The sequence below is a fragment of the Girardinichthys multiradiatus genome, chromosome 1 (assembly GCF_021462225.1).
Source record: "Girardinichthys multiradiatus isolate DD_20200921_A chromosome 1, DD_fGirMul_XY1, whole genome shotgun sequence".
In the NCBI taxonomy this organism is placed as follows: Eukaryota; Metazoa; Chordata; class Actinopteri; order Cyprinodontiformes; family Goodeidae; genus Girardinichthys; species Girardinichthys multiradiatus.
The window spans coordinates 24639076-24666668 of record NC_061794.1 but is presented as its reverse complement, the minus strand read 5'-3'; the positions used below and the strand labels follow the sequence as shown (position 1 = coordinate 24666668).

The window sequence follows — 27593 nt, the reverse complement described above, 5'->3', positions numbered from 1 at the left end:
AAACAGCTAATACCTTGGATTAACTACTGGTGATTCTAAATCACCTTAAACTATGCCTCATCCTGCCCAGACCTCTAAATACACCTATCCGACTAGAACGAAATTACTTTGGCGTTGATTTCTTGTCTTCACCGACATGAGGATGGGACATAGGTCTGAAGAAAAACGGAAGGGCGGTGGGGACAGTGTGTCACGCGTCTGTGATCAACTCAAAAATGGTAAACTTATCTGTCCAAAACAGGGAAAATATGAGGAACCGTTGCAGTCCGTTGAAAAACGAGGAAAACTCGTCTCCTTGGAAACACCTCTGTGGGTTTTCATCTGCGCCGGGTGTCGGCGTGGTCTTCGATCAGTTATAAATCTTCTGACCTACTTGTATCAGACAGATTTCCAGCTTTAAAGCTCTTCCGGGAATGGCCGTGTGGAGGAGACGTTCGCCTGTGAGATATGCGCCTCCGTTGCGTCGTCCCCGTGAGACACGCTCGAAATGGCAACGAAAGTTTGGTTTCTGCGGGTTTTATAATCCCGGGTGATGTCAGAGCTGTGACGTCTGTTGAGCTGCGCATGTCGAACTGCGCAGCCTAGTCGGTCTGTCCGACCAAAATGGATGACCCCAACAGAGGAAATTGGGCAACCTTAACACACTATTCCCCACTTTGATGCATGGTGGTGGCAGAATCATGCTGTGGGGATGATTCTGCCACCATTTTATTTAGCAGGGACAGAGAAGCTTGAAGAGTTGATGGGAAAATGGATAGAGATGAATAAAGGGCAATCCTGGAAGAAAACCTGTTAGAGGCTTTAAAAGACTTGAGACCGGGACAGAGGTTCTTCTACAAGCAGGACAGCATTAAAGCATATTAATAAATAAGAATGGCCCAGTCAAAGCACATACATTAATCTAACTGGGAATTTGTGATAACTGCTTTGTGAAAACTGCTGTTCACAAATGCTCTCCTTTTAGTCTGGGCCTGACAAAGGTTTTAGGCTCTAGAATGTGTGATAAGTGGTTCTATAAAGTACTGACTCAAGGTGGATAAATACAAATGCACGATGCACTTTTCAGATTTTTATGAAATGGTGAAAAAAACATTTTCATTTGATTTCACAATTGTGCATCACTTTGGGTTTGGCATTAAATTAGTACTTCTGCAAGGACTCTAATTAGCGGTATAACGCATCTTGAAGTTCTTAGCATAGGGATTCACACTGAAGCTCTCTGCTTTGTTACAATGACAAAGTTTACCATTTTATACATCTTAATTGTTGCTTTTCACATTTTTCCACATGCAGAAGAATGCACTTTATTGAAAACATGCCGGTGAGTTTAGGTTTATGTCAGTTGCAGGTTTGTTTGCTCTAGTTGCTTCTCCTCTTTGGATGTCTCTCTCACGTCATTTACAGTTGCCCTGCCCCTTCTACCTCCCCTTCTGCCCTCCCAGCCATTCCCAAGCATGGCCTGCCAGTGGTTCACAGTCTAAATTTAAACTGCTAAAGGGTCAACTGCTCCTTCAGCCACTCTGGCCCTCTTATTTTTCTCCACAGAGGTGAGCTTTTTCTGTCAGAGGTCCTCAGCCAGGAGGAGAAGTCTGTGGCTCCAAGCAAGGGAGAAGGAGTAGAGGGGAGAGAGAGGGTGGCGTGGGGGGATCCGCGCACAGGAAAGGCTGCTCTGGAACCTGGAGGCCTTCACAGAGGAAGATCTACCCTGTACCCAAGTTTGGGATTTTACATCAATCCCTGATTGTTTAGTGGATTTTTGGAAAGTTTGTGTAAGGCGAAGGCATCAGGATGGCGACCGACGCGGATGCGGCCAAGCCGGTCATCATGAACGAGGAGGAACTGAAGAAGAAGCAGAGGGAGAAACTGAAGAGGCTACAGGCCACAGGGGGCAATCCTCGTCCCGCCAGATCTCTCTTCCTCTTCACCCTGAAAAATCCTTTCCGAAAGGCCTGCATCAACATTGTGGAATGGAAGTATCCTTTATGGCCTAAAATTAGACATGCACATTCTGCATACACCATTACTGAATACACAGCATGTAACAAGTCATGTTTATAAAGTAATCACATCACATTTCTGCCAGGGAATTAAACTTATTTTCAGTCTGTCAGGTGATCATCAAATTGTGAAGACTTCTTTAATACTTGTGGCTTGTTTATGATTTTCTATTGAAACCAATTCATACTAATCTGTTCCCATCTGGCAGATGAAAGCAATCAACCTTAATCATATTCTGCTGATTTATGTGGAAAAATGACTGAAATGCAGCCAGTCTGGTGAGATTTTTGAACCAAGTGAGGCTGCTGACTGAAGGGAAGATAAGTTAAAACTCCTGTTAGTAGTTTAGAATATTATTGAAAAGTTCATTCATTTCAATAACTCAGTTTACTAATTGAAACACATTATATAGATTAATTACACGCAGATGTTTTCAAGCCTTTATTTCTACTTACAGCTAATGAAAACATGTTAAAAAGTCGAACTAATAAAAAACATTTTTAATGCAGAAATTTGGGCATAATGAAAAGTATGTTTAATACCCACTTAAAGGTTGTTAGTTTCAAACGATACTTTTAATTGGACAAACGAGCCTCATTGGAACGCCTGTTCCAATTTATTGAACATGACTGTAGTTAATAAGATTGGGAATATTATAGGATTAGCTGCTTACATGACCTTTTTAGGGTGTGCTGTTTACTGATGGATGATATAAAATAGAACAGACAATATAAAAGGTGCAGAAAATCAATCAGAAAAAAAAAAACATTTAGGATTTACAGATCAGTTGGTATTCTTGGACCTGTGGAGAAGTAAACATCTTACAGTCTGACCAAGAACATTTTTCCCCTGACGAGTAGGCCTGGTTTAAATGGCCTGTCATATTCTTGGGCTCTGCAGCTGTCTCTCATCATCACTGAGGGACATGATGCTGACCTGGCAGGGGAATTTTCTTGGAGAGCCCCCTATGGATGAGAATGAGGCAGCACACCAACAGCAATGCCAGAGAGGATTTAAAACCAGAGATCACTGCAGCTCATGTGTTTGATATGCTGTGTAACACTATATTTATATCACAAAAACCAGACCATCCCTCACACATAACGTTACTGCTGTCACTCAGCAGTATCATGTATTTCTCCACATGACATAAAAGGCTGACTCATGTACTTTTGTGATCCTGAGCCTTCCTCATCCAGAACCTTTGAAATTATCATCCTGTTAACCATCTTTGCCAACTGTGTGGCTCTGGCTGTGTTCCTGCCCATGCCTGAAGAAGACAGTAATAACACCAACGCAAATTTGGTAAGCCGAACAAAAACGCTTTAAATAAAGTATAACTTATGAATACATGAAAGCTCTAGTTATATATAGACCTGTGTTCTTGTCCAAAAGATGGCTTTGCAGCCTAACTAATCAGATACTTTTAGTTGTGTTAATTTGCTGGACAGTTACGTCAATGAGCATGTAAAGTATGATGCTGAATGGCTAAGGGCTCCAGCTGCTCATTGGGGTGAGTGCCAGGATCCATTTCTAATGCTTCCAAATACAACTGTTCTTTATTTGGAGTCCCATCTGCGTCTGTAGGGTCAATGAACAAATGTGCTCTTTGTTCATCTTTCCATGATGATCTTTTTATATGTATTTATATTTCTGATCACTGGCTTGTGAAGCAGACAAAAGTGCCAAAAGCATGCCATGAAGTATAATGGGCAGAAACTACAATTGCTTTGACTGTTTTAATATAATATAATACAGTTGACAAGAAAAAAGTACACATGTTTTGTGTCTACAAGACTAAACGCAATCAGCTCTCAGTCTTTATCTTGAAAAAACAAGTTCTGTTCTATATGGTTCAAAGTGTCAAAAATAATGCCTTGATGTCTTATATTAAAGCCGGTCCAGTATGTCATTTGTAGGGAGAGTCTTATCGAGATCTTGTTCCATATAATTACAGGCACTGTCCTATTCAGCTTCATGTTCTCCATGAAACGCTTCCAGATAGTTTTGCTCTCTGCCCCAAGTTTGTGTAGTTCTGGAGCAAAGTCTTCAAAACATTGTCTAAAAGTATGAACCAGATCCTATTTTAATTGTTGTGGGAACATAATAATTACCAGGGCAAAAAGCATTTTTTTCCCTTTTGATTAAGTAGCAAAAGAGAAGTCCCTAGTTTTGAGCATTGGCTCCAAGGAACGGCTTTATTTGTAAAAATAAGACTTGCTTTACAAAAAAGGGTTCATGGAAAGGGTTCATCTGTGAGATTGTGGTTTGTGTTTATATATGTATGTATTATACATAAAGTATAGGCACCTGATAGAGTTGAAACATGGTATTTATGTATTTCTGTATAAAAAACCCATAACCTTTCCTACTGGATGAACAATGAATCAGTTTTCCTGTTTTTGCTCAGTTAGGATTACCACAATTATTTTTTCTGCTAATGCTGGAATAATAAGAAAATTATTTAGACTTAGATTTTATTTAAATTAAGATGCTTACATACATTTTTGTATTATTTGGTAGAATTGCCTTTTGAAGTGATTGATTTGGGTCAAAATGTTTGGTATCCTGCCACAAGCTTCTCACCATAGTTTGCTGGAATTTTGGCCCATTACTCCTGACAGATCTGGAGTAGCTGAGTCAGGTTTGTAGACTGACAGGCTTGAATGCACCTTTTCATCTCTGCCCACAGATTTTTTATGGAACTGAGATCGCGAATGTTTGATGGCCACTCCAAAACATTGACTTTATTGTCCTTAAGCCAATTTGAAACCAAATTGCCTCCATACCTAGGCTCATAGTCCATTTGGAAGACCCACTTGTGGACAAGCTTTAACTTCTTGGCTGATATGTTGGGATGGTGCTTTAATATTTCCATGTAATTTTCTTTCCTCATGATTCTATCTATTTTATAAAAGAAGCGAGTACCTCCCACAGTAAAATACCAACAAAACATAATGCTACCGCCTTGGTACTTTACAGTCAGCTTCTAATGATCCTTACGGCCAAGCACTTAAATTGTAGTCTCATAAGACCACAGGACGTATATATAAAAATTAAGGCCTTTGTCTTTGAGTGAACTGGCTTTTTTTTATGTTGCTTTTGAAGTAATGGTTTCTTCATCTCTGAGTGGCTTTTGAGTCCATATCATTACAAGACTTGTTTCACTGTAAATAATGACACTCTCCTACCAGCGCACATCTCCTTCCTGAATGGTTAGATTGTCTAAATTAAAGCACAGAAGGGATCTGTTTTGCATCTTCCTGATATCCATACTGTAGATTTGTAGTCTTTTAAATCTTACCTGAAAACGTTTTTTACACAAGCTGTTTATTTAGGTTCTGTTTGAATCCCATCAGGTCTCTTGTGTGGCAGTTGTTCTTGTTTAACTTGGTTTTGGTCACTTTTATGATATTTTAGGTTTTTATGGTATTTATTTTCTAAATAGATATTTGTTTTAATTTTACATAATTTTAGACAAACTTGTTTTAAAACAGGTTGTGGACATCAAATTAACCTTCACATTATTTTTAGATTTTGCTTCCTATTGAATCTATTACAATAACTCTAAAATGACAAAATAACTAAGGCATTTTGTGCAAAGCGACAGTCTTGAGCTTTTGTCACTTATTAAATACACCTGTTTAATTGCTTAACACTAATAGTGAACCAGCCAATCACATGGCAGCAACCCAATGCATTTAGGTATCTAGATGTGTTGAAGACCACTTGTTGAGGTTCAAACTGAAGATTTAAACGGGGGAGGATTTATATTGGTGTGGAAAAAACTTTTATATATTGGTGTGGCAAACTTTAAGTACAATAGAGGATTTTTTTTTTACACCACAACCTACCTGCTATTGTTGCTGACTATGTCCACCTATTTATGACCACTATATACCCCTCTTCTGATGGCAACTTCTTGCAAGACAATGCAGCATGTCACAAACTCACAAATTCTCAATCTGGTTTATTAAACATGAAAATAAGTTTACCGTACTTCAATGACCTTCACACCAGATCTAAATTCAACAGAGCATCTTTGAGATGTGGTAAAATGATAAATTCACATCACTGATATGCAGCTACCAAGATGCTATCATGTCACCATGGACCAAATCCTTTTGAGGAATGTTTTTGACACAATGTTGAATATATGCCTAGAAGAATTAAGGCAATTCTGAGGGCAAAAGGGAGCCCGACCCAGAACTGGAGAGGTGGACCTAAAAAAGAGGCCAGCAAGTGTATGTAGCTCAAATCAAACAAAATAGAAAATGACGGTTTTTATAGTGTTTGGCAATACGTTCCGACCCAAATGCATCTGGAGGGGCTGTAGCTAAAATCCATCATAGTTAATAGGATTAATGAGAAGAAATTAAAAAGTAGGGGCAAAGAGTGGCTATTTTGAAGAATCTAAAATATAAAAACGTTTAGAGTTATTTCACGCTTTTTGTTTTCTACATAATTCCATGTGTGTTTATTCAAGCTTTGTTGCCTTTGGTGAGAATCTACAATGTAAATAGTCATGAAAATAAAGAAACCTATTAAGTGAGAAAGTTTATCTAAAACTTTTGACCGGTAGTGTGTGGTACATTTTGCTTTACTTTATTACTTTTCTAGAGTTTTAATTAGGGTTTTACATATTTCTAAGTACACAGTCTTATTTGGACTGCATGTTTAAGACTCACACTAATATGAAGGAGATGACACCTGACACAAATAAATACTCTCCTAATAAAACACCCTCCAGCTTCGTTGACATACAATAATTTGACCATTTTTTTTCCAACCCTGCTTCTTTGCCTGCTTTGTTGTGGCTCAGTCAGCCTCCTGCTAAAGCTTGCTTACTCCTTACCATCACTCTTTAGAGGGGAAAAATGTAAGAAGATATGATTCACCCCCCTGCTGCTGTCAGAAGTAGGTCAAGCGAGATCGAATCCAGAAATGTTTTCTCACGTAACCCAACACAGAAACATTAAAACGTTGTAGCACTAAGGCAATGCAGACATTCAACTCTCCATGTTTAGACAATTTTGCCAACTCTGCACATTGTTGTGCAGTGTTTGCTGTGTTGTTTGAATGTTTAGTTTTTGTCTGGTCCCAGCCCGGTTCTGAAGCCTGAATCTGACTGAATGAAGCAGTGGACAATGTATGATTAATAGTACACGTCAAATAAATCCTCTATTTGTGATGCCTGAATCTGTGTGATTTGCTTTGAGCTTTATTTTGATGTCATCATATTAGAGGAAAACCATGCCGCTATGTTCTGCATGTGTCCTATTATATGTGAACACTGATAATAAAAACATATACCTGCTTTTATTTAGCAACAAGCACAATTTATTTGATCTGTGTTAATTTTAGTTACAAGTATTAAAATAATAATCTTATCTAATACCAACAATAACTTAGCTGAACATTTTGTACAACAAATGCTTGAAAACCAGTCAGGGGTCATCAAACACCTGCTGTCTTAGCTTTACCTTTACATGTTGCTAATGTTAGATATATATACCGTCTAAGAGACAAAGGGCTTTACTTTAGGAGGAAATCTTGAGCCAAAACAACAAGGAATCATGTCTTTTTAAAGTTTTAAGTTCTAAGTTTTTAATAAATGATCTATACTAAGACAATTTAACCTAGGAAATGTGACATTAATACAGTTTCAGCTTGTCTGATTTGCTTGTCTTATTGCAGGAAAGTCTGGAGTATATCTTCCTGATCATCTTCACGTTTGAGTGCTTCATGAAGATCATAGCGTATGGGCTTGTGTTCCATGAAGGCGCCTATTTACGGAACTGTTGGAACATATTGGACTTTGTCATCGTTTTCATGGGGTAAGATGAGCTCTGTGCTGCAGCATGATATATCTTTTGCCAAAGAACCTATCCCCTTCCTTTGACACAGTAAGTTAAAACTGTTGTTCCCTTGAAATCCTCATTGTAATGCCTATTTTATTCCAACACAGCAATCTTGCAGTTTTAGGTGTTTATAGCATCATTATCTCTCCTACAGACTCTTTACCTTTGGATTGGACACCATAAACAAGATCGCAGGAGTGCCAATGGAGAAGGGTGGGGGGTTTGACATGAAGGCACTGAGAGCGTTCAGAGTACTGCGGCCCCTTCGGCTTGTTTCAGGAGTACCTAGTAAGAGCCGGAGGAAACCAGACATTTACATTTTATAAAAAGACAGATAACCATTTTTTCTCACTGTTTGGCATTTCATCAGACTTAATCATTCCTATTTTCTGCCATTTAGGATTTCCAAATTATTTCTATTTAATTTCAAAATTATGATAATCTTTTTTAGAGAATTGTTTTTATTTACTTTCTAATTCAAAATTTACACTGACAATACTATGCCTTCTGACAGGTTAAATAAAAATGTCTGCTCAATAAATTATATAAACACAATGGGAATGTCGTCCCATCATACCATTTAAGTAGACAGAAGTAGACAGGTCTTTTCCCAGAGATGAATGTGTTTTGGTTTAAAATGTAATTATCGCAGAACAAAAGCAAAATATCTTTCGAAGATGCTGGCTGAAGCTGTTGAGAAATTGTATCTCATTTATGGGCAGAGCTGAAAAGGTGTGTGTGTGTTTGTTTGAGCAAGAAGGTCTACAAACCTGACTCAGATACACCAGTCCAGTCAGGAGGAATGTGCCGAAATTCCAGCAAACTATTGCGAGAAGCTTGAGGAAAGGAACCTTAAATGTTTGAAGCAAGTATTACAGTTTAAAGGAAATTCTACCATACTAAGGAAATGTATGGACACTTTTAATTTAAAGGAAGTTTACAAAAAGTATTTAATTATTCTAACATTTAGCAAATGCAAAAACAAACCCGACTGACCTAAAGCATAAGAATGTTAGTCTGATTCAAGGTCTCAGTCTGTGAAAAACCTTTTTTACAGTAAGTGATTTTAATGTGGTTACAGTTAATTGTGTCCTGACAAACGCTACAGAAAAAGGTGTTCTCATATTTAATGAACTTAGTTAGCTTTTAAAGAGGCAATGATTAGAGTTTCAGATGCTCCCTGTGCAACTCTCCCTGGACAGCTTAGTAAATCTGAGCATATTGCAGAGCAGCTCACGTGACATAGACAGACATGAAGCTGCAGCAGCCAACACAGTCTCTCTTTCACTGTAAACATCCTTGTAAAAGGTGAAAGACACAGATTTATCAGATCAACAATATTTTAGGCATGACCTTTACAGTTGTGCTGGTTGTACACTTGACAATAAGCTGCAATAAAAAAAATTTTTTAAATGGCCACACAAGCTGCTGCCACATATCTCGGTCGAGCTGCAGCAGGAATAAAATCACAGACATTACAAAAGCAAGTATTGGCAGCTGCGTCAGGACAGCCATACTTTGAAGTACAATATCAGTAAAAAAAAAGATTCCTGACCCTTTTGGTTTTTTTGTCCTTTATCGTAATGTCCCGACCATTTTCAGAGAGCTTTAGCATCTCTGCTACTAAAAGTATAAATCAGCGGCAGTTAGAATTCATCCAACTAGCCAAATATAATAAAGTCATCTAGATGCATGAATGCATGGCAATATATTGTCCAGCTCTACTTTGGAAGATTAGTAAGAAATGTTTGCTCTGTTTCTGAAAACATCACTGAGCTCTTGTTTGGTTATACTTTCATTCTCAGGCCTTCAGGTGGTGATGAACTCCATCCTCAAAGCCATGCTGCCTCTGCTGCACATTGCCCTGTTGGTGTTCTTACTGGTCACCATCTACGCCATTATGGGACTGGAACTCTTCAAATGCAAAATGCATAAAACCTGCTACTACTCTGGCACAAGTATTTAACAAGAACATAATTAAACACGTTACCCTTAAGTCTAGACATCAGCCTGCTTTATTTATGTTTTTTTTTTTGCATCCACAGATATCTATGCAGCAGCAGAAGGTGAGCTGCCCGCTCCGTGTGCTCAGGCTGGGAATGGACGTCGCTGCATCATCAACGGTTCAGAGTGCAGGCCTGCCTGGGAGGGTCCCAACAATGGGATCACTCACTTTGATAATATTGGCTTTGCCATGCTGACAGTTTACCAGTGCATCACCATGGAGGGATGGACCAAAGTGCTTTACTGGGTCAGTAACCTACGAATGCGCAGTTTGTGATCCTTGTTACAACATCCCTATAGCGTTCATGATTTTACTTGTTAAATAAGTTGTGACCTGTTCTATTTTAACTGATAGTCTTGAATTGTCCCTCAGGTGAATGACGCCATAGGAAACGAATGGCCATGGCTTTATTTTGTTCCCCTCATTTTGTTGGGCTCTTTCTTTGTGCTTAATCTCGTACTGGGTGTGCTCAGTGGGTAAGATAGCTGCTGTGTTGTTTCTACTCACAATTGTGCGTGTTCTTCTTCTTCTGAAAAATGAACACTTACTTTTTTCGATCCTACACAGAGAGTTTACCAAAGAGCGAGAGAAGGCCAGGTCACGAGGAGAGTTTCAGAAGTTGAGGGAGCGTCAGCAGCTTGATGAAGACCTCCATGGATACATGGAGTGGATCACTCACGCTGAAGTCCTTGATGCTGACAGAGAAGGCAAAGGTGAGCTCTCTAAACCACCTAGAGTAGCTTGACAAAGTATATCCCTTAGACCTTTTGTAGTTTATCATTGTGAATTAGCAATAATGCCTTTTTTTCTAAGATTTTTACAAATTAAAATCTGAAAACACATAAATTATATATTTAGCCCCCTGTACTGTGATCATCATTTGCCCAACTGTGTGTAATTTAATATCAGTTTAAATACTTCAGTATTGTCAAGGTTGCATCATGAAGATCAATCAACACATAAATTAGAGCAACAGCCAAGAGGCCCATGGTAACTCTGGGGAGCTGCAAAGATTTTAAAAATTACACTCCACATTACCATGAATGCATCAACCACACCCTGAAACATGGTCCCCACATACCCACTTTTCTTCAGTAGATATGAGGTCAGAGTTAATGAGAAGATAGACGGAGCTAAATATGGGGCATTGCAATATTACAGGCCACAAAATACTTGAGAATGCACAGATGTTCACTTTTCATCGTCACAATGACTCAAAATATACAACAAGAGCTACAATATTCTGTTCTGTTCAGTTTTCACTATACCTGCTTCCTCTAGGTTCTATTCTGAGGAAACACGGTCTTTCTTTTCATTGTTATGTATTTGATTGCCAGATTTATCTGCCAAAAAAACTTATTAAGAGTTTTTCCTCCATCCACCTGCTGTTGAGATTTCTTGATTACATTAAGGCCTGGATGGCTTGAAATGTTTTACATTTAATGATGATAACTTTAATTTTCCTGTTAACTTTGGCCGAGCCATATCTTAAGCAGTCTGTAACAAATCTGGGGATGCTTTTAGACTCTGTTTTGAAGAAAAGCTTCTTCAAGTTAAGACAGATAGCTACACCTAAGTCAGTGTTAACCAGTCCCGACCTTGAGAAAATTGTCCATGCCTTGATTACAAGCCGACTTGATTGCTTTAATGCACTTTATGTTGGGGTCAGTCAGGTCTCCCTTTCCCGTCTCCAGATTGTCCAGAATGCTGTGGCTCGGCTTTTAACTGGAACTTGTAGCTTTTAAAACATTTCACCGGTTTTATCCTCCCTTCACTGGTTAGACTTTAAAATTCTCCTGTTGACCTACAAATGTCTAAATGGCCTTGCACCCATATATACTTACTTACTTCAACCTTATGTTCCTCGTCAGGCACTTAGATCATCTGAACAGCTGCTTTTGGTTGTCCCAAAAACCAGGTTGAAGTTTAGAGGAGATCAAGCTTTTTCAGTTGTGGCTCCTAAACTATGGAATAGTCTCCCCTCTGATATTAGATAGGCTTCTTTACTGCCTGTTTTTAAATCTCTTTTAAAAACAAATCTATTTTCCCTGACTTTTTAACCGATGTGAGTTGTCTTAGTATTTTATTGTTCTGTGTTCTATGCTTATTTTTCCAAGGCTTGTTTTTTAGTTATTCTTTTCTCTTGTGCCTTCTATTGTTCAGCCCTTTGGTAACAACCTGTTGTTTTTAAATATGCTTTATAAATAAAATTGATTGATTTGATTTGACAATGGAAAGGTTTAAATCAAATCATATTCATGTGTAGAATGACCCTGTAAAAGTCCAGAATGGAATCAAATTGTGAATCTGGGGCAAGACCTGGAAATTGCAGTTTACAGATTCTCGGGGGGTCAATAATTTATTCCAAACCCATCAGATTTATTTTGTAAATATTTTTGAAATCTTCCTTCCACTTCATTGTGATGTGCTACTTTCTCTTGATCTATCAAATAAAATCTTAAGACATACAACAAAGTTTGCAGTTTTGAGACTCCTCAAAATTGTACCTATTTTTTTAGGCCTTCTGCCTCTTACCAGTGGAGACTCTGACACAGACAGCCTGTATGACCTGGAAGGAAAGAGTCGCATCATCTACTACTAGTGAGTCGCTCACTCGGTAATGGCATCACTGCTGGCGTGGTGTATTTAAGACTGTTAGACACAGTGATGAAGGATTATTTTCATGTTTAGCCGCCTAGCCCGTCGCTGGAACCGTTTCTTCAGGATGAAGTGTCTGATTTATGTGAAAACCAAGAGCTTTTACTGGGCTGTGATGTTCCTTGTATTCCTGAACACTCTGACCATAGCCACTGAGTACCACCATCAGCCTGACTCCCTTACATCTCTGCAAGGTTAGCAGTTCATTTATGTGTTTCCTTAAGATTTATTGTAAAAATCACTTAACTTTCACAATTTCTTTCTTTCTTCTTTCATCTCCACAGATGTTACGAGCCGGGTCCTGCTGGTGCTGTTTGTCATTGAGATGTTTGTGAAAATGTACGCTCTGGGCCCCAGAGCATATTTCATGTCGCTGTTTAACCGTTTCGACTTCTTTGTGGTGCTCTGTGGCATCCTGGAGATGATCATGTTGTCAGCAGGTGCTGTGGCTCCCCTAGGTTTCTCTGTGCTCAGGTGTATTCGCCTGCTGAGGATCTTCAAAGTCACAAAGTAGGTTTATTTTCCTTTAACTTCTCTGCCATGCAAATTTGAACCATCAAAGCGTAATCTGATATCTCTGAATTGTTTTTATAGGTACTGGACCTCTCTAAGCAACCTGGTGGCCTCTCTCCTCAACTCTGTTCGCTCCATCGCTTCTTTGCTTCTCCTACTCTTCCTCTTTATTGTCATCTTCTCGCTCTTGGGAATGCAGGTGTTTGGTGGGAAGTTCAACTTTGATGACCACCGCCCGAGGCGCAGTAACTTTGACAACTTCCCTCAGGCCCTGATTAGTGTGTTTCAGGTAAGGCTTATCAAGATGATGTACTTTAAAGCAGCTCCAATGCAACATAAAAAACATTTGACAATAAATACTTTTTAATTACTTGTTTCTTAGATCCTTACAGGAGAGGAATGGACCAACATCATGTACAACGGTATAATGGCGTATGGAGGGCCTGAGATCCCTGGCATCCTGGTTTCCATCTATTTTATTGTCCTTTTCATCTGTGGGAACTGTATCCTTGGTGTTACACAGAAATATTATCGTTATCTTAAAAACTGAAATTAAACCAACTGAGGTTTTGTTTTTGTTTTCCTGAGCTCATTATGACCAGATATCCTCCTCAATGTCTTCCTGGCCATCGCGGTGGACAACCTGGCAGAGGCTGAGAGTCTGACTTCAGCTCAGAAAGAAAAGGCAGAAGAGAAAATGAGAAAGAAGCTCCTAAGGTGAATGAAAGGACACGTTTCATACTAGTCACAGCGATCAGTCGTGGGTGGAAAGCTAAAAGGTTTGAAGCAATTAGGTCACAGTAGCTGATGCTTTTCGTTTTGCCGCGTAGGTCCAAAATGCCAGAGAAGACTGACGAGGAGAGGGAGAGGATAGCAAAGAAACTGGCTGAGCAGAGGGCCAAAATAGAGGGAATGCCCACCACAGCCAAGGTTTGTATTCTTTCTGGCATCATATTACATAGTAGGGAGTATAAATACGTTTAGTCAACACTGATCTTTTTTTTCAGCTTAAAATTGATGAATTTGAGTCAAATGTCAACGAGGTGAAGGATCCATTTCCACCTGCTGATTTCCCAGGTAAAACAACTCTTTAACTCAAATATTGTTATACAAGCTGAGATGCGAATGGCAGAAATATGGATCACTTTACACATGTTTAATATTGCAGCTCTCTTGTACTGTAGCATAAGTACTGTTACCTATCATCACTGCTAGACTTAGCTGATCAATCAAATTCAGAAACTGAAGTTATTTTCTGTTTTCTGGTGATATAACGTATAGGATGTCCTGATCAGGTTTTTAGACCTTGATACTGATCACAGTAATAAACAGTAAGAGGTCTGATGCTTAATTAGAATCAATGCAATGTAAATGCTTGAAAAATCGGAAGCTATAAAATAGCATGCTTCATTTCATCAATGTTACATGGTCGGCATTAGGAGTCTGATTGTGTCCCACCTAACTTACTCACCAGTGACACTCATGGCGTTGCTGTCTCTCCTACCCAGGTTGTCCGGGAAGCAACAGATATTTAGTTTCTGCCATACAGCTTTATTATGCTGCTCCATCATGGGACTAACTAACATGTCTTGGTTCTGCTGACAATGTTTTCATGCAGAGCAATTTCCTAAAATGCTAGGCTAACACTAGCATGTTTAGACTGCTTTACAGTTTAGGTCATAACACACACTACATGGCCAGAAGTATTGGGTCCCACTACCAAATCAATGAATTCCAGCGTTACAGTCACTTCCATGGCTGCAGGTGTGGAGAAACTTGACTGGCCTGCTGAGAGTCCTGACCTCAACCTTTTTGAACATCTTTGGGATGAAGTAGAGCTGAGGCTGTAATTCTGTTTTTTTTTTTTCATCTAGTAATATGATCACATTCCTAAACCTTGAGGAAGATGCTTACGGAACAGTTTAAATTGCTATTGCTGGCAACTAGGGGACCATCAACAAATTGAACCTAATAGATTAAGAATAGGATGTCATCAAAGTTCATGTAAATGTAAAAGTAGACAGACAAATACGTTTGGCAATATATTGCATTTTAAAGGGGACATATCATGCAAAATCCAAATTTTTAGCCCTTAAATACATTTGGTTGTGTACTAGGAGTCTGTAGGAGGACAGAAAAGTTGAATTTAGCCTCTCCAGGTGCTGCATAGATATCTTTATATTCGGTTTGGGTCATATTTTTCAATGCGTTCAGTTTTCTCTATTCCCTGTTAAATTTTTTGAACTATTACATCACAATATTTGCTTCATAGGTATAACGTGCGCAGGAATTAACACTTCGTGGGAACAAATTAATATTTTGTGCACACTTTATATATATTTCGTGGCCACAAATTAATATTTCATGCGTACAAATTAATACTTCGTGGGAACGAATTAATATTTCTTAACGTGCACACGTTATCTTTATTTTTCCCCCAACCAAAGCATTGCAGTTCCACTTTATCGAGACCACAGTTGAATGATTTACACGTAAAAAGGAATAATTTTAAAGCATATGTGCCCTTTAAGTTCCCAGTTCCCAGTAATTGTGTGTGAAAAAGTTTTAAGCAGAAGTTCTTCCCCTGCCTCATAAACTTAACACGCTGCCTAAAACGCTGTAAAAGTTATTGACTAAAGTTTCAGCTGCTCTCTGTTCAGCACTCCCCTACACTAAATACTGTGGCTATGTTAGCAAAGCACACAGAGCAGGTTGCATGACACAGACAATCTTTTACTGTGAATCCCATTTTAAAGGGTAGAAATTTAATTTGGTCAGAGTTTACTTGGAGACCCATCATACCAATAATGACATAATACTTCATCTGGACCCCGATCTGACATTTGAGATCAGATCAGGACATGTTTATATTTTGTTACTGGAAGATTTAGAAATGTTTAGATTGGATGTTAAGTTGAATAACTTTGACATGAATGAGTCAGTGAGCGACAACATTAATATGTTTTAGGTGATGATGAGGAGGAAGAACCTGATATCCCAATCAGTCCTCGACCCCGCCCAATGGCTGATCTGCAGCTCAAGGAAGAAGCCGTTCCTTTGCCAGAAGCCAGCTCCTTTTTCATATTTGGCCCTCAGAACAAGTATGAGTCCGACATGTGTCCACTTGCACCTTATTAAGTAAAAGACGCATGTAGCATTCTGTTAGATATTGCAGTTAGATATCTTCCTGTGTGTGTTCACAATTTTCTATTTGGTATACAGGTTCCGTAAGCTGTGCTACAAGATCATCAATGCTTCGTCCTTCACCAACCTCATCCTCCTCTTTATCCTTCTGTCATCCATCTCACTGGCAGCTGAAGACCCCATCGATCCAAAATCCTATAGAAACCAGGTGACATCCAAGTGTAGTGCAGCGTGCTGAACAGTAGTTGTACATATAATGGAGGCAACAAATAACAGCTGTTATTCTTCACGCTTTTTCCAGATCTTGGCCTACGCTGACATTGTCTTCACAACTGTGTTCACCATTGAGATTGTGCTGAAGGTAGATCCAAGATTTAATGTATCATATAATCATTAAAACAGTTCTGAAGTGAGTCATAGGAATGATAAAAATAAAGCTAACAGCTACATTTCAGTCAGATGTGATGTAAAATAGAACTTCATTTAACAAGTTAGTAAATTACAAAGCCAGTTGATTATTCTCGATGACGTAAAAGTGTCTATAACTAAAACAACAGAAAAGACACAATATGTGTATTTATATGGAAGCAAATCGTTACCATATTTCAAATGAAAAAACATTTTCAGAAATGCTTTTTCATTTTAAGAATGTGGCTGCATTGTTTGACTCATAAATGAAATTAATAATCAATAATCCTATTTGCATTTTAATTTTCTTCTTCAAGACTGCTCATTCTTTCACTTAATTAAAATGAAAAATACTTTTGAGATTTATTTTTCAAAATGTACCCCAGCAAATAGATACCAAAATTCAATTTGAAATGTAAAATTTGAAAATGAAAAAGCATTTCCAGAAATGCTTTTTCATTTTAAGAATGTGGCTGCATTATTTGACCTATAAATAAAATTAGTAATCAATCATCCTATTTGCATTTGCATTTTCTTCTTCATGACTGCACATTTTATGCCATAATCAAAAAGAAAACAAAGCAGACATTGCTTTTTCGTTTTCGTGGTCTGCCCGCAAAGTCCTGCCCAGAACTCGAAAAAGAAAAAGCATTCCGAGCTGCGGGCGCAGAAGAGTGACGTCAGCTGCCGCTCTTCCTCAGCTCCCTGCTGACCGAGCTACCCATCTTGTTCGGTAGGGGGCGCTGTGCACGTCTGCATTGCATTACATTGCAAACGTGCCGAGAAATTGATTGAATTGCTGCAGGGCCGTGCTCAGTTTGTGGCAGTGGCAGGCAGAACTGGTAGTTCCGGTGGCAGCCTTATGGCCTGGGACATCCAGCTTGTTTTTAAGCATTTATTTATAATTTTCTGTGAGTGACAATTCAGAATAGCCGCTCATGCTCTATAATAAACCAGCTGTTTGTTCAATAAATCTTCGTCATCCTTTCAACACGTCACACATAGTGCTATTTATTTTCCATGTCAAGTAAATACAATCACCTTATGTTATGGATCTAAAGCTGTTTATTAAATAATAATCAATAATGAAATCATTATTTAAAGGTAACAGGCTATAACAATAATGACATCCCATTTGCCGATAATCAGCATCAGCTTCCACAAAAACAGCGGCAACCGCATTGGCAAGCTTTTACAGCCGGTCTGGCACCTTCTGGCATCCTCGCGGAATCCCCTGCCACCCTGCATTCCGCCACAGCCATTGCAGACGTGCACAGCGCCCCCTACCGAACAAGATGGGTAGCTCGGTCAGCAGGGAGCTGAGGAAGAGCGGCTGCTGACGTCACTCTGCTGCGCCCGCAGCTCGGAATGCTTTTTCGTTTTCGAGTTCTGGGCAGTACTTTGCGGGCAGACCATTAAAACGAAAAAGCAATGTCTGCTTTGTTTTCTTTTTGATTATGGCATAAAATGTGCAGTCTTGAAGAAGAAAATGCAAATGCAAATAGGATGATTGATTACTAATTTTATTTATGGGTCAAATAATGCAGCCACATTCTTAAAATGAAAAAGCATTTCTGGAAATACTTTTTCATTTTCAAATTTTACATTTCAAATTGAATTTTGGTATCTATTTGCTGGGGTACATTTTGAAAAATAAATCTCAAATGTCTTTTTCATTTTCATTAAGTGAAAGAATGAGCATTCTTGAAGAAGAAAATTAAAATGCAAATAGGATTATTGATTACTAATTTCATTTATGAGTCACACAATGCAGCCACATTCTTAAAATGAAAAAGCATTTCTGAAAATGCTTTTTCATTTGAAATATGGTAACGATTTGCTTCCATAAATTTAAAGCCTCAACCCTTGTATATTTGATGCAGCCTGCTGTGTAACTGCACTGTTTTGTCTGACAGATGACTGTGTACGGGGCATTCATGCACGAAGGATCCTTCTGTCGTAACTCATTCAACATCCTGGATCTGATTGTGGTCACAGTGTCACTCCTGTCCATGGGAATGGAGTGAGTTTACATTTAACAATCACTCATTGAGAATAGAAAGTTGCTGCTGGTATTCTCAACATAGCATGCTTTATTATGAAACCCAGCAGCAATTCATATTCCTAAGACATGGACATTAAGACAATGTTTTATGTTGTTGGCAGATCCAGTGCCATCTCTGTGGTGAAGATTCTCAGGGTGTTAAGGGTGCTGAGGCCTCTCAGAGCCATCAACAGAGCAAAAGGCTTAAAGGTAAATATAGTACTAACACACAAGGGTAACAATTCTCCACTGAAAGTAAAATAACTACAATATCTCAAAGAAAAAATGCATAAGAACATTTTTTAAGAGTACAAATAAATGACACTCCCAGTATTAAAAAATGTCCCATCTAACTGATTTATTAACACAACAATATGGAGCTTTTTTCATTTTATATTGTGATTATATTAATACATTTATGTGTAAATGTTATTTTCCTGGTACAGTTTTCGATCAGGTAGTTTAATCCATCGTTAAATACTTCTGAACTGTCATAAGATACATAAAAGGAAACATAAGACTATTAGAGGACCTAAACGATGGAAAACAAATACTCAAAAACTTTCTTAAGGGGCACATATCATCAATTTCACAACTTACCCCACCCAGGGATCTCAAAGCGCTCTGTGGTGATCACAGTCTTTCTGACTGCCACTGCTTGTGACAAAAACTAAACTTCAGGCTGCATTCAGGTAGATGTTTACATTTCTGCTCTGGTTCTGACCAAATTTGTTACTCTGATGCGTTTGGGGGCACGCATTCCCTGTTTGCCCAACAAATGTGTCACCAGAAAATACGAGTGAGCAGAAAATACGTTGCAGCTGTCACTAATTACTGTGAGTTAACTTACAGGGGGAAAGTTGAGAGAATTATTAGCTTAATGAAATAGACATTTTGTACTGACTGAGACACAAAAGGTAAAAACAATGCTGAAACAAAGCATTATCTTACCTAGGAAATTTTATGCTCACAAACAACGCCCAAGGTCACGGCAATGGCCTGGCTACTGACCCCACTAGAGCTATCTGTTGTAGTGATGTTTTGTGTTCTCTTGGTCTTTTTCTTGTTGCCAAGATTACACTTTTTTATTATCCTGGGACAAAAAGATTCTTGACAGCCGCTTTGGTATGGGAGAGTAAAAACATTTGCTTCATCTGTTTATTTTCACCAACAACTAACCCCCTTTTCTCTCTATGGAAAGTAAGAACGCTCACTCTATTCTTTTCTGTGATGCCAAAAAGCAGCTACGCATACATTTTGGCATATTCTTGTTAGAAAGAAGTATTTTCTATGAAGGAAACAATCAGCATCCTGTTTAAAGCAATAGACAGTCCTCTTCTGATGTTCCAGACCACTCATCACATCCATATATGGTAGTTCCTGTGTCTGGTTTCAAAAAGGTGGAGTTCTAACAGCTTTTTGGTAAAAAAAAATGGTGTTTAGAATTTAACCTACCTGCTTAGGAAAACAGTTAGGATTGTGATTTATTAATGAATCACACTTTTTTTATTAGATTTTTAGGTTTCCTTACTCTAACACGGCTAAGGGAAAATCTAACATTTTCCCTGTGAGGTTAATTCATTAGTTAAACTGTCTTTAAACTGTTCTGTGTTTGTTGCTATTTCCTTTTTCGTTTTTTTACAGCATGTGGTCCAGTGTGTGTTTGTGGCCATCAAGACAATCGGCAATATTGTCCTGGTCACCATGCTGCTGAATTTCATGTTTGCCTGCATTGGAGTGCAGCTCTTCAAGGTAGTTTATTTTAAAATAGGGCTTACTTGGTAAGCTTCAGCAAAGGTCACATTTCTAAATTGATCTACAGTAGGCATGAAAGCCTCGCTGCTTGAGGATTAAATTTGTCACTAATCTCTTCCCTGTCAGGGTAAATTCTACAGCTGCACAGACCCGACCAAAGTGACTGCAGAGGAATGCCAGTAAGGCAAACAATACTGACTTGCCATAGACTTATTTTATCAGAGCTGTAATGTAATCAGAGAGTCACCACTCTTTTTGGGTGTTCTTAGGGGATACTACTTGAAGCATGTGGAGAACTCACTACAAGACACAGTTCTGGCCAAAAGAGAGTGGATGAACAGTGACTTTAACTTTGACAACGTGCTCAACGGGATGCTGGCTCTGTTCACCGTTTCAACGTTTGAGGGCTGGCCGAAGTGAGCTCAGAATATATTTTGATTTGATAAATTGTGCCATTGTTTGACTGATTTACAAGTCAGGGAATGAAATTAAGTCAGTTTGTTGCCTGGAGCCTCCATCTGTCCTGTTCCTTTTCTTTGTTACTAGGCTCCTTTATAGAGCCATAGATTCAGCAGAAGAAGACATGGGTCCAGTCTATAACAACCGTGTGGACGTGTCCATCTTCTTCATTATCTATATCATTCTCATCGCCTTCTTCATGATGAACATCTTTGTGGGCTTTGTCATAGTCACCTTTCAGGAGCAGGGTGAGCAGGAGTACAAGAACTGCGAGCTGGACAAGAACCAGGTATGCTAAGATGAAGCTAAAGAGTTTTCATGTCGGTCCTACACAATCAGATAGATGATATGCCATGCAAAAGTATTCATACTGCTAGAACTTGTCAAGTTGAAACCGCAAACGTATTTCACTGGAATTGTATTTGACAGAGCATCACAAAGAAGTGTATATGAGTAGGAGTGAAAATGTTGCCTTCTTTTCAAAAGGTTTTCCAAATAAAAATATGAAAAGTTAGTTGTGCAATTGTGTTCAGTCCCCTGAGTTAGTACTTTGCTGAACCACCTTTTGTTGCAATTTCAGCTGAAAGTGTGGTGGGGTAAGTGTCCACCGGCTTTGTACATCTGAAGACAGAAATGTTGCCCATTTTTCTATGTAAGATGTCTCACGCTCATTTGGATTAGATTGAGAAAGCTGTAAACAACAATTTTCAAGTATTGCCACAAATTCATACTTGGATATAGGTGTGGATTTTAACTGGATCATTCAAATACATGAACATCATTAGAACTGAACATTCTATGTCTAGCTGAATGTTAAGGGTTTTTGTTCTGCTGGAAAATTCCATCTGAGTTTCTAGTCTTTTCAGCCTCTAACAGACTTTAATTCAGGACTTTTATATATAAGCTCCATCCACCAACTATGACCAACTCTCCTTTCCATACTGAAGAAAAGAATCCCTGCAGTATGATGCTCACACCATTAAGTTTCACCATGCTGATGGTTAGTTCAACATAATTTGCAGTATTTATTTTCTGCTACTCGTAGCATTTTGAAAGTTCACCAAAAAGTTACATTTTGGTCATATCTGCCCAGACGACCGTCTTCCTTTTTTATATCCTTTTGTCCTCTACATTTTTAGTGGCAAACTTTAAACGGGTCTTTCTATAGCTTTGTTATAACAATGGCTTTTTTCACTTTTCGGTTCTATATTTTTGCTCAAATGACACACAGGTGGACTGGATTATATTTAGGTGACTTTTAAAAGCAGTTGGTTAGATTGGATTTCCTTAGGGGTATCAGAGTAAAGGGGACTGAATACCAAATACACCCCATACTTTTCTGATTTTTATTTGTTAAAAACATTGGTATTCATGTATCATTTTCCTTCCACATCACAATTATGCACTACTTTGTGGTGGAGTTTTACTTAAAATCCAAATAAGATACATATAAATCTTTGGTTGTAACCTGTAACTCGTGTGTGGACTGACAGATTGTTTTATTTTTAACACTTACTTCCTGGCTGTCCTATCCCTGCTCAGCGTCAGTGTGTGCAGTATGCCCTGAAGGCTGGCCCTCTTAGGTGCTACATCCCAAAAAACCCATACCAGTACAGAGTGTGGTACATCGTCACCTCCTGCTACTTTGAGTACCTCATGTTCTTCCTAATTATGCTGAACACATTGTGTCTGGGGATGCAGGTAAGTAAGAGCGATGAGGCTGAATCCACAACTCATAATTATGGGAAACTTTCAGATTTTGTGCCAGAATCACAGGGATTTGTTTTTAGAGAATTTGTTATGTCCACTCTTGAAAATCTAAAATGTTATTCAAGATACTGCACAAGACTTTGATTACAAATACCAGATTTTGTGTGACATTACACCTGCACAATATATTGAATCGAAGTCTTTATTGCATTATTCATGTTTGCAATATTGCAATCGCTATGGACTGTCAAACTTGGTTGAATATTATATTTTAAGGGCCATGCATTCACACACTGCCTTCAAATAATATAATTCTCCAGTTGAATGGATTCCAGCTGCCCATCATGCCCACTGTTTTTGTAAATTGTTTATGGCTGAGATGCTAAAGCTCACAGAAAATGGAGACAACATTGTAATGATGGAAAGAAGAGTCAGGAAAATATGGGTTAATTGTAATCAATATCATCATCTCAATATTCAGCAGTACCATTGTGATGACATCTTCTACTGCAGCATTAATAAGCATATATACTTTGTGTAATAACGTATAAAAGTGCTCCTCTTAATAGCTGGCAGTTTTGCAAATCAGTTTTTTGTATGTTTTTGTGGTATTGTCAGATATTTGCCTGATATTTTCACAAACGTTTTACACACCTTACAAAATCAGATCTTTTGAATTAATTTATATTGAAACTAAGTGATTTTGTTTTCCATCTGAACAGCACTGCAACCAGTCGAATTATGTTACCAAACTGTCAGACACTCTGAACCTGATCTTCACTGTGCTCTTCACAGTGGAGATGATACTTAAACTTATGGCTTTTAAAGTGAGGGTAAGTGCTCTAATGTTTCCTGTGCTTATTAACTGATCCCTAACAATGAATCTGTGTGTCAGTGTGTTGCATTTCTTTATGCAGGGCTACTTCGGAGATCCCTGGAACGTCTTTGACTTCATCATAGTCATCGGTAGCGTTGTTGACGTCATCTTGAGTGAAGTCGATGTGAGTATATATGTCATATATTTAATGGCAAATTTAAAGAACTTGATGTATTTAGACTGTTGTTGCAGGTGCTGTTTACTGAAGTCCCCTGGCATGTCAAAATGAGGAATTCTTAGCCAGTATTTTGGGATAAGAGATTGTGTTTAATTCTTAATCTGAGGTTTTGACACAGTTCTATATCATTTGCTTCCCCATTTCTAGAGGTCTGCTGTACAATGTGCAACTACTGATTCACTTCCATCACAAAGGCACAATAATTTTTCACCCATTTAACTCTTGGCAAAGATTGTACATCTTGAATGTGTTGTGAGCACCTAAAAAGAGCACTTTTCCAGTTAGGGGATCAAATGAAATGTTTTGTTACACAAAGATTGTGTCAGTTTCCATCTTTTTGTTGCACTTCCAACCAATATTGCACTGTGCTACCCTCGTCTCATGCACAAACTTGCCTCAAATCCCGCATTTTCACAAATTTCTCCAGTTCTTCTTGATTTTATCTACACCCCCATCATACCTCCCTCTGTCCTTCATCAACCTCACTCCTCATATGTCTATCCTCCACAGGCCGCCCTGGACTCCAGTGGAGGACTGTACTGTCTCCATGGCTGTGCTGTAAATATCTGCACTGCTGCATGAGCCTTGCTGTGTGAGCAATCTGCTACATTCTTAACTAAAACACTGCTCTCTTTCACCTTAGCACTCTCTCTTTAGTCTGAAGAGTTGTGTGTCGCTACTTCGGTTGTGATTGTTGACGTAAAAGTGCAAATGTAAGACAGGCCTCAGTCAGGCTGATGTATTTTTCTGCAGGTTAGTTTTTAAAATATGCATTTACAGGTTTAGAGCTCATAACTACTTGACTCATAGAACAAATTTACTATTTTTGATGCAAATTGTGTGCATTTATTGCATTTGCATGGGTTACAAGATTAAAATCTGCAGCTTGTCTGATTTGCAAGCTTTATAATTATTTTAAGTTAGTAAGTAATTAACACCGTTACCCTTTTTTAAAGTTGAGAATGTACGTCGATCTTACCAAACTGCCTATTAATATTTTAGCCTTGCAAAAACATTCATAACCCTTGAATTCTTTCATATTTTCTCTTGCTATAACCACAAACCTGAGTGTATTTTAGCAGGATTTCATGTGAAACATCAAGGTAGGGTATAATTGTAAAGTGCAAGAATTATGATATACAATTTTTAAATATATCAATAAATAAAATACTGCCCCTTTGTATTCCAGCCCCTGATTACTTTCTAAATTCACATTTTTGCTGCAGTTACAGCTAGCAGCAGAGACTGAAATTTTGCCAATTTTTCTTACCAAAATATTTCAAGCTCAGTCATTAGCATTTGTTTACACTTTTTATTTTTCGATGAACAGAGACTTGTGGAATGTTCAAACCTACAGTATGAGGTCTTTACAGTTGTTAAGAAGTTTGTTAACTTCCTAACTGCTGTATTATCAGATTAAATTACACACAGGTTGAATAAAGTCACTTTATGAATACTTTTGTAAGGCACTATGTTTACGAAGGACTAATTTACACACAACTTTCTCTTTGTGCAGGAGACAGATCCTATGCAAGTAATTGCGGTAAGTCAATATAATCTCATCATTTAAAAACCTCCATGGTTTTGTGGTTTGCCTCTTTGAAGCAGTTATTCTCTTTTGTCTACAGGCATCTGAAAACGCCACAGTCTCCATCACGTTCTTCCGACTCTTCCGTGTTATGCGTCTAGTCAAACTGCTGAACCGTTCGGAGGGCATCCGTAACCTGCTGTGGACCTTCATCAAGTCTTTCCAGGTTTTTATAGTTCTCTTCACATTGTTTTTATCATCATTATACTTTCATTTACTGCAGTGCTTTTTACCAGTCTGTTTACTGTCTGCAGGCTCTCCCTCATGTAGCTCTGCTCATAGTGATGCTCTTCTTCATTTATGCTGTGATCGGGATGCAGGTACAATCGTTAGGATCAATTCTGCTAAAGACAAAACCTTGGGGATTGTTATCATGAATCTGGTTCTGGGCAGCCAACACCATGAGAATTGAATTTCCTCTGTAACGACCTACAGATCTTTGGAAAGATAGCCTTGGTGGACGGAAGCCAAATCAACCGCAACAACAACTTCCAGACATTCCCTCAGGCTGTTCTGATGTTATTCCGGTGGGTACCTTATCCAACCAGTAGATGTTTCTGATATTATTTCTGAGCCATGGTCCTATCTGTCAGAGTGTATCTATGTATCCAGATGTGCTACTGGAGAGGCTTGGCAGGAGGTCATGATGGCGTCAATGTACGGGAAGAAGTGTGACCCCAAATCTGACTTCCTGCCAGGAGAAGAGTTTACCTGCGGGTCCAACTTTGCGGTCTTCTACTTCCTCAGCTTCTACTGTCTGTGCGCCTTCCTGGTCAGAAGCAGCTTTATCTTCAACGCTCCTTCTTTATTTAGCCAATAATAATTTAGCAAAAATCTAAATATAAAAGAAGTGAAAACAGAATTTGGTGTGGATATAGTTATCTTTTCTCCTTATCCAGATCCTCAATCTGTTTGTCGCCGTCATCATGGACAACTTTGACTATCTCACCCGTGATTGGTCTCTTCTTGGTCCACACCATCTGGATGAGTTCAAGAAGATCTGGGCAGAATATGACCCTGAGGCCACGTGAGCCTAAATACTATTAGAAGTTTCACATCTTATATTCAGTTACTTGAAAGAAACATTTAAAATAAAATGGCTTTCTTACATACAGGGGGAGAATCAAGCATCTGGACGTGGTGACACTGCTGCGACGGATCCAGCCTCCACTGGGCTTCGGCAAGTTCTGTCCTCATCGTGCTGCGTGCAAGGTACACTCAGCCAGAAAGTTCCTGTGTTAAATGTAATAGTTTAGTTTACCATCATCAATTGTATTTTAATTTTGGCCTTTTAATTACAACAGACAACCACAATGATTGGTGAAAACAAGAATTAGTAGCACAACTTTGAATTTATTGTGAATTTTGCATAACCGCAGGGTCAGTACTATGCAAACAGGCTCAAATAAAACACCACTGATATTTCGATAAATATCCCTTACATAACTGCTGAGAAACTGCAAAGTTTTTGTAGCCATTAACAATCATCGACTATATTTCTGCCTGGATATTTGACCCACTTTTTATCAAAAATGATAAAGCTCATTTAAATGTATTTTTTTGGTACAGTACAAACTTCTAAGCATAGTCCATTAATTTTGAATTGGGTTTATGGTTAGCCTACTTTATCCGTACCAAAACCAGATTTGACACGTGTTTGGGATCATTGGACACCTAGTTGTGTCAATGTTTTAATCAACAATTTATTGATTTAAGGTGAAGTTGAAAAATCCAGACCCAGGCTTCCATCTTTATTATTTCCTGCACTTCGTGAGATGCACTAGTACCACTGGCAGCAAAATTAGGCTGTTTTGCTGCCAGTCAAACTTGCCTAAACTAGTTTGAAAGTCTGTCCTTGACTCCTCCAAACATATTGCTTTTCAGAGTGACCATACAGGTCATTCTTTGTTTTATTTTACCATAAAACATTTCTCCTGAAGACTTTGGGCATGTTTGCTTTGGTACGCACCCCCTCGGTTCATGTTGATGTTAATTTGCTTCACTGTGGACAGTAATATTAATGTTTACGCTTCATCCAGTTTATGACAGGCTTGAACCTTAGTGGTTCCTGGGTTGTTAATGAACATCCTAACCAACTTTCCTTCATCTGAGCAGAAGAGTTTAGGTCAAATGGTTGAAACTTTGACACAGCTGGGTTTTCCAGCAGGACATAGAACTGAACAAACATCAAACCTGGTTGTAGAATGGAAAACGTGGACCAGCATTGATCTGCTGGAATATCCAAACCTGTAAACTTCACCCGTGCACCAAATTACTTTTTTTTAAATATACCCTGGAAAACAAACTGTTCAAATGCATCACTAAATGCTCAAAATAGAATGAAACGTATGTCCGTAATGACTACAAACTAAAATGTAAAACAAGAAAATAATTT

The 27593-nt window shown here is 38.5% G+C and overlaps 1 protein-coding gene across 1 annotated transcript in view; it reads left to right on the top strand.

Annotated features, from left to right (window-relative positions):
* Positions 1-1545: 1545 nt before the first annotated feature.
* Positions 1546-27593, top strand: part of LOC124869521 (dihydropyridine-sensitive L-type skeletal muscle calcium channel subunit alpha-1-like) — a 31408-nt gene continuing 5360 nt past the window's right edge. Inside the window, exons 1-36 of the mRNA XM_047367410.1 lie at positions 1546-1973; positions 3198-3303; positions 7696-7835; positions 8014-8147; positions 9665-9817; positions 9905-10110; positions 10237-10340; positions 10432-10577; positions 12384-12465; positions 12556-12716; positions 12807-13032; positions 13117-13324; positions 13418-13538; positions 13638-13752; positions 13866-13965; positions 14043-14112; positions 16004-16136; positions 16258-16387; positions 16481-16540; positions 18504-18610; positions 18754-18841; positions 20276-20383; positions 20513-20565; positions 20656-20802; positions 20933-21134; positions 22388-22546; positions 23278-23388; positions 23473-23556; positions 24121-24168; positions 25127-25153; positions 25239-25364; positions 25453-25518; positions 25634-25725; positions 25811-25970; positions 26098-26225; positions 26314-26410. Coding sequence (XP_047223366.1) covers positions 1789-1973; positions 3198-3303; positions 7696-7835; positions 8014-8147; positions 9665-9817; positions 9905-10110; positions 10237-10340; positions 10432-10577; positions 12384-12465; positions 12556-12716; positions 12807-13032; positions 13117-13324; positions 13418-13538; positions 13638-13752; positions 13866-13965; positions 14043-14112; positions 16004-16136; positions 16258-16387; positions 16481-16540; positions 18504-18610; positions 18754-18841; positions 20276-20383; positions 20513-20565; positions 20656-20802; positions 20933-21134; positions 22388-22546; positions 23278-23388; positions 23473-23556; positions 24121-24168; positions 25127-25153; positions 25239-25364; positions 25453-25518; positions 25634-25725; positions 25811-25970; positions 26098-26225; positions 26314-26410 — 4383 coding nt within the window. The 5' untranslated portion in view covers positions 1546-1788. The remainder of the gene's footprint in view (positions 1974-3197; positions 3304-7695; positions 7836-8013; positions 8148-9664; positions 9818-9904; positions 10111-10236; positions 10341-10431; positions 10578-12383; positions 12466-12555; positions 12717-12806; positions 13033-13116; positions 13325-13417; positions 13539-13637; positions 13753-13865; positions 13966-14042; positions 14113-16003; positions 16137-16257; positions 16388-16480; positions 16541-18503; positions 18611-18753; positions 18842-20275; positions 20384-20512; positions 20566-20655; positions 20803-20932; positions 21135-22387; positions 22547-23277; positions 23389-23472; positions 23557-24120; positions 24169-25126; positions 25154-25238; positions 25365-25452; positions 25519-25633; positions 25726-25810; positions 25971-26097; positions 26226-26313; positions 26411-27593) is intronic.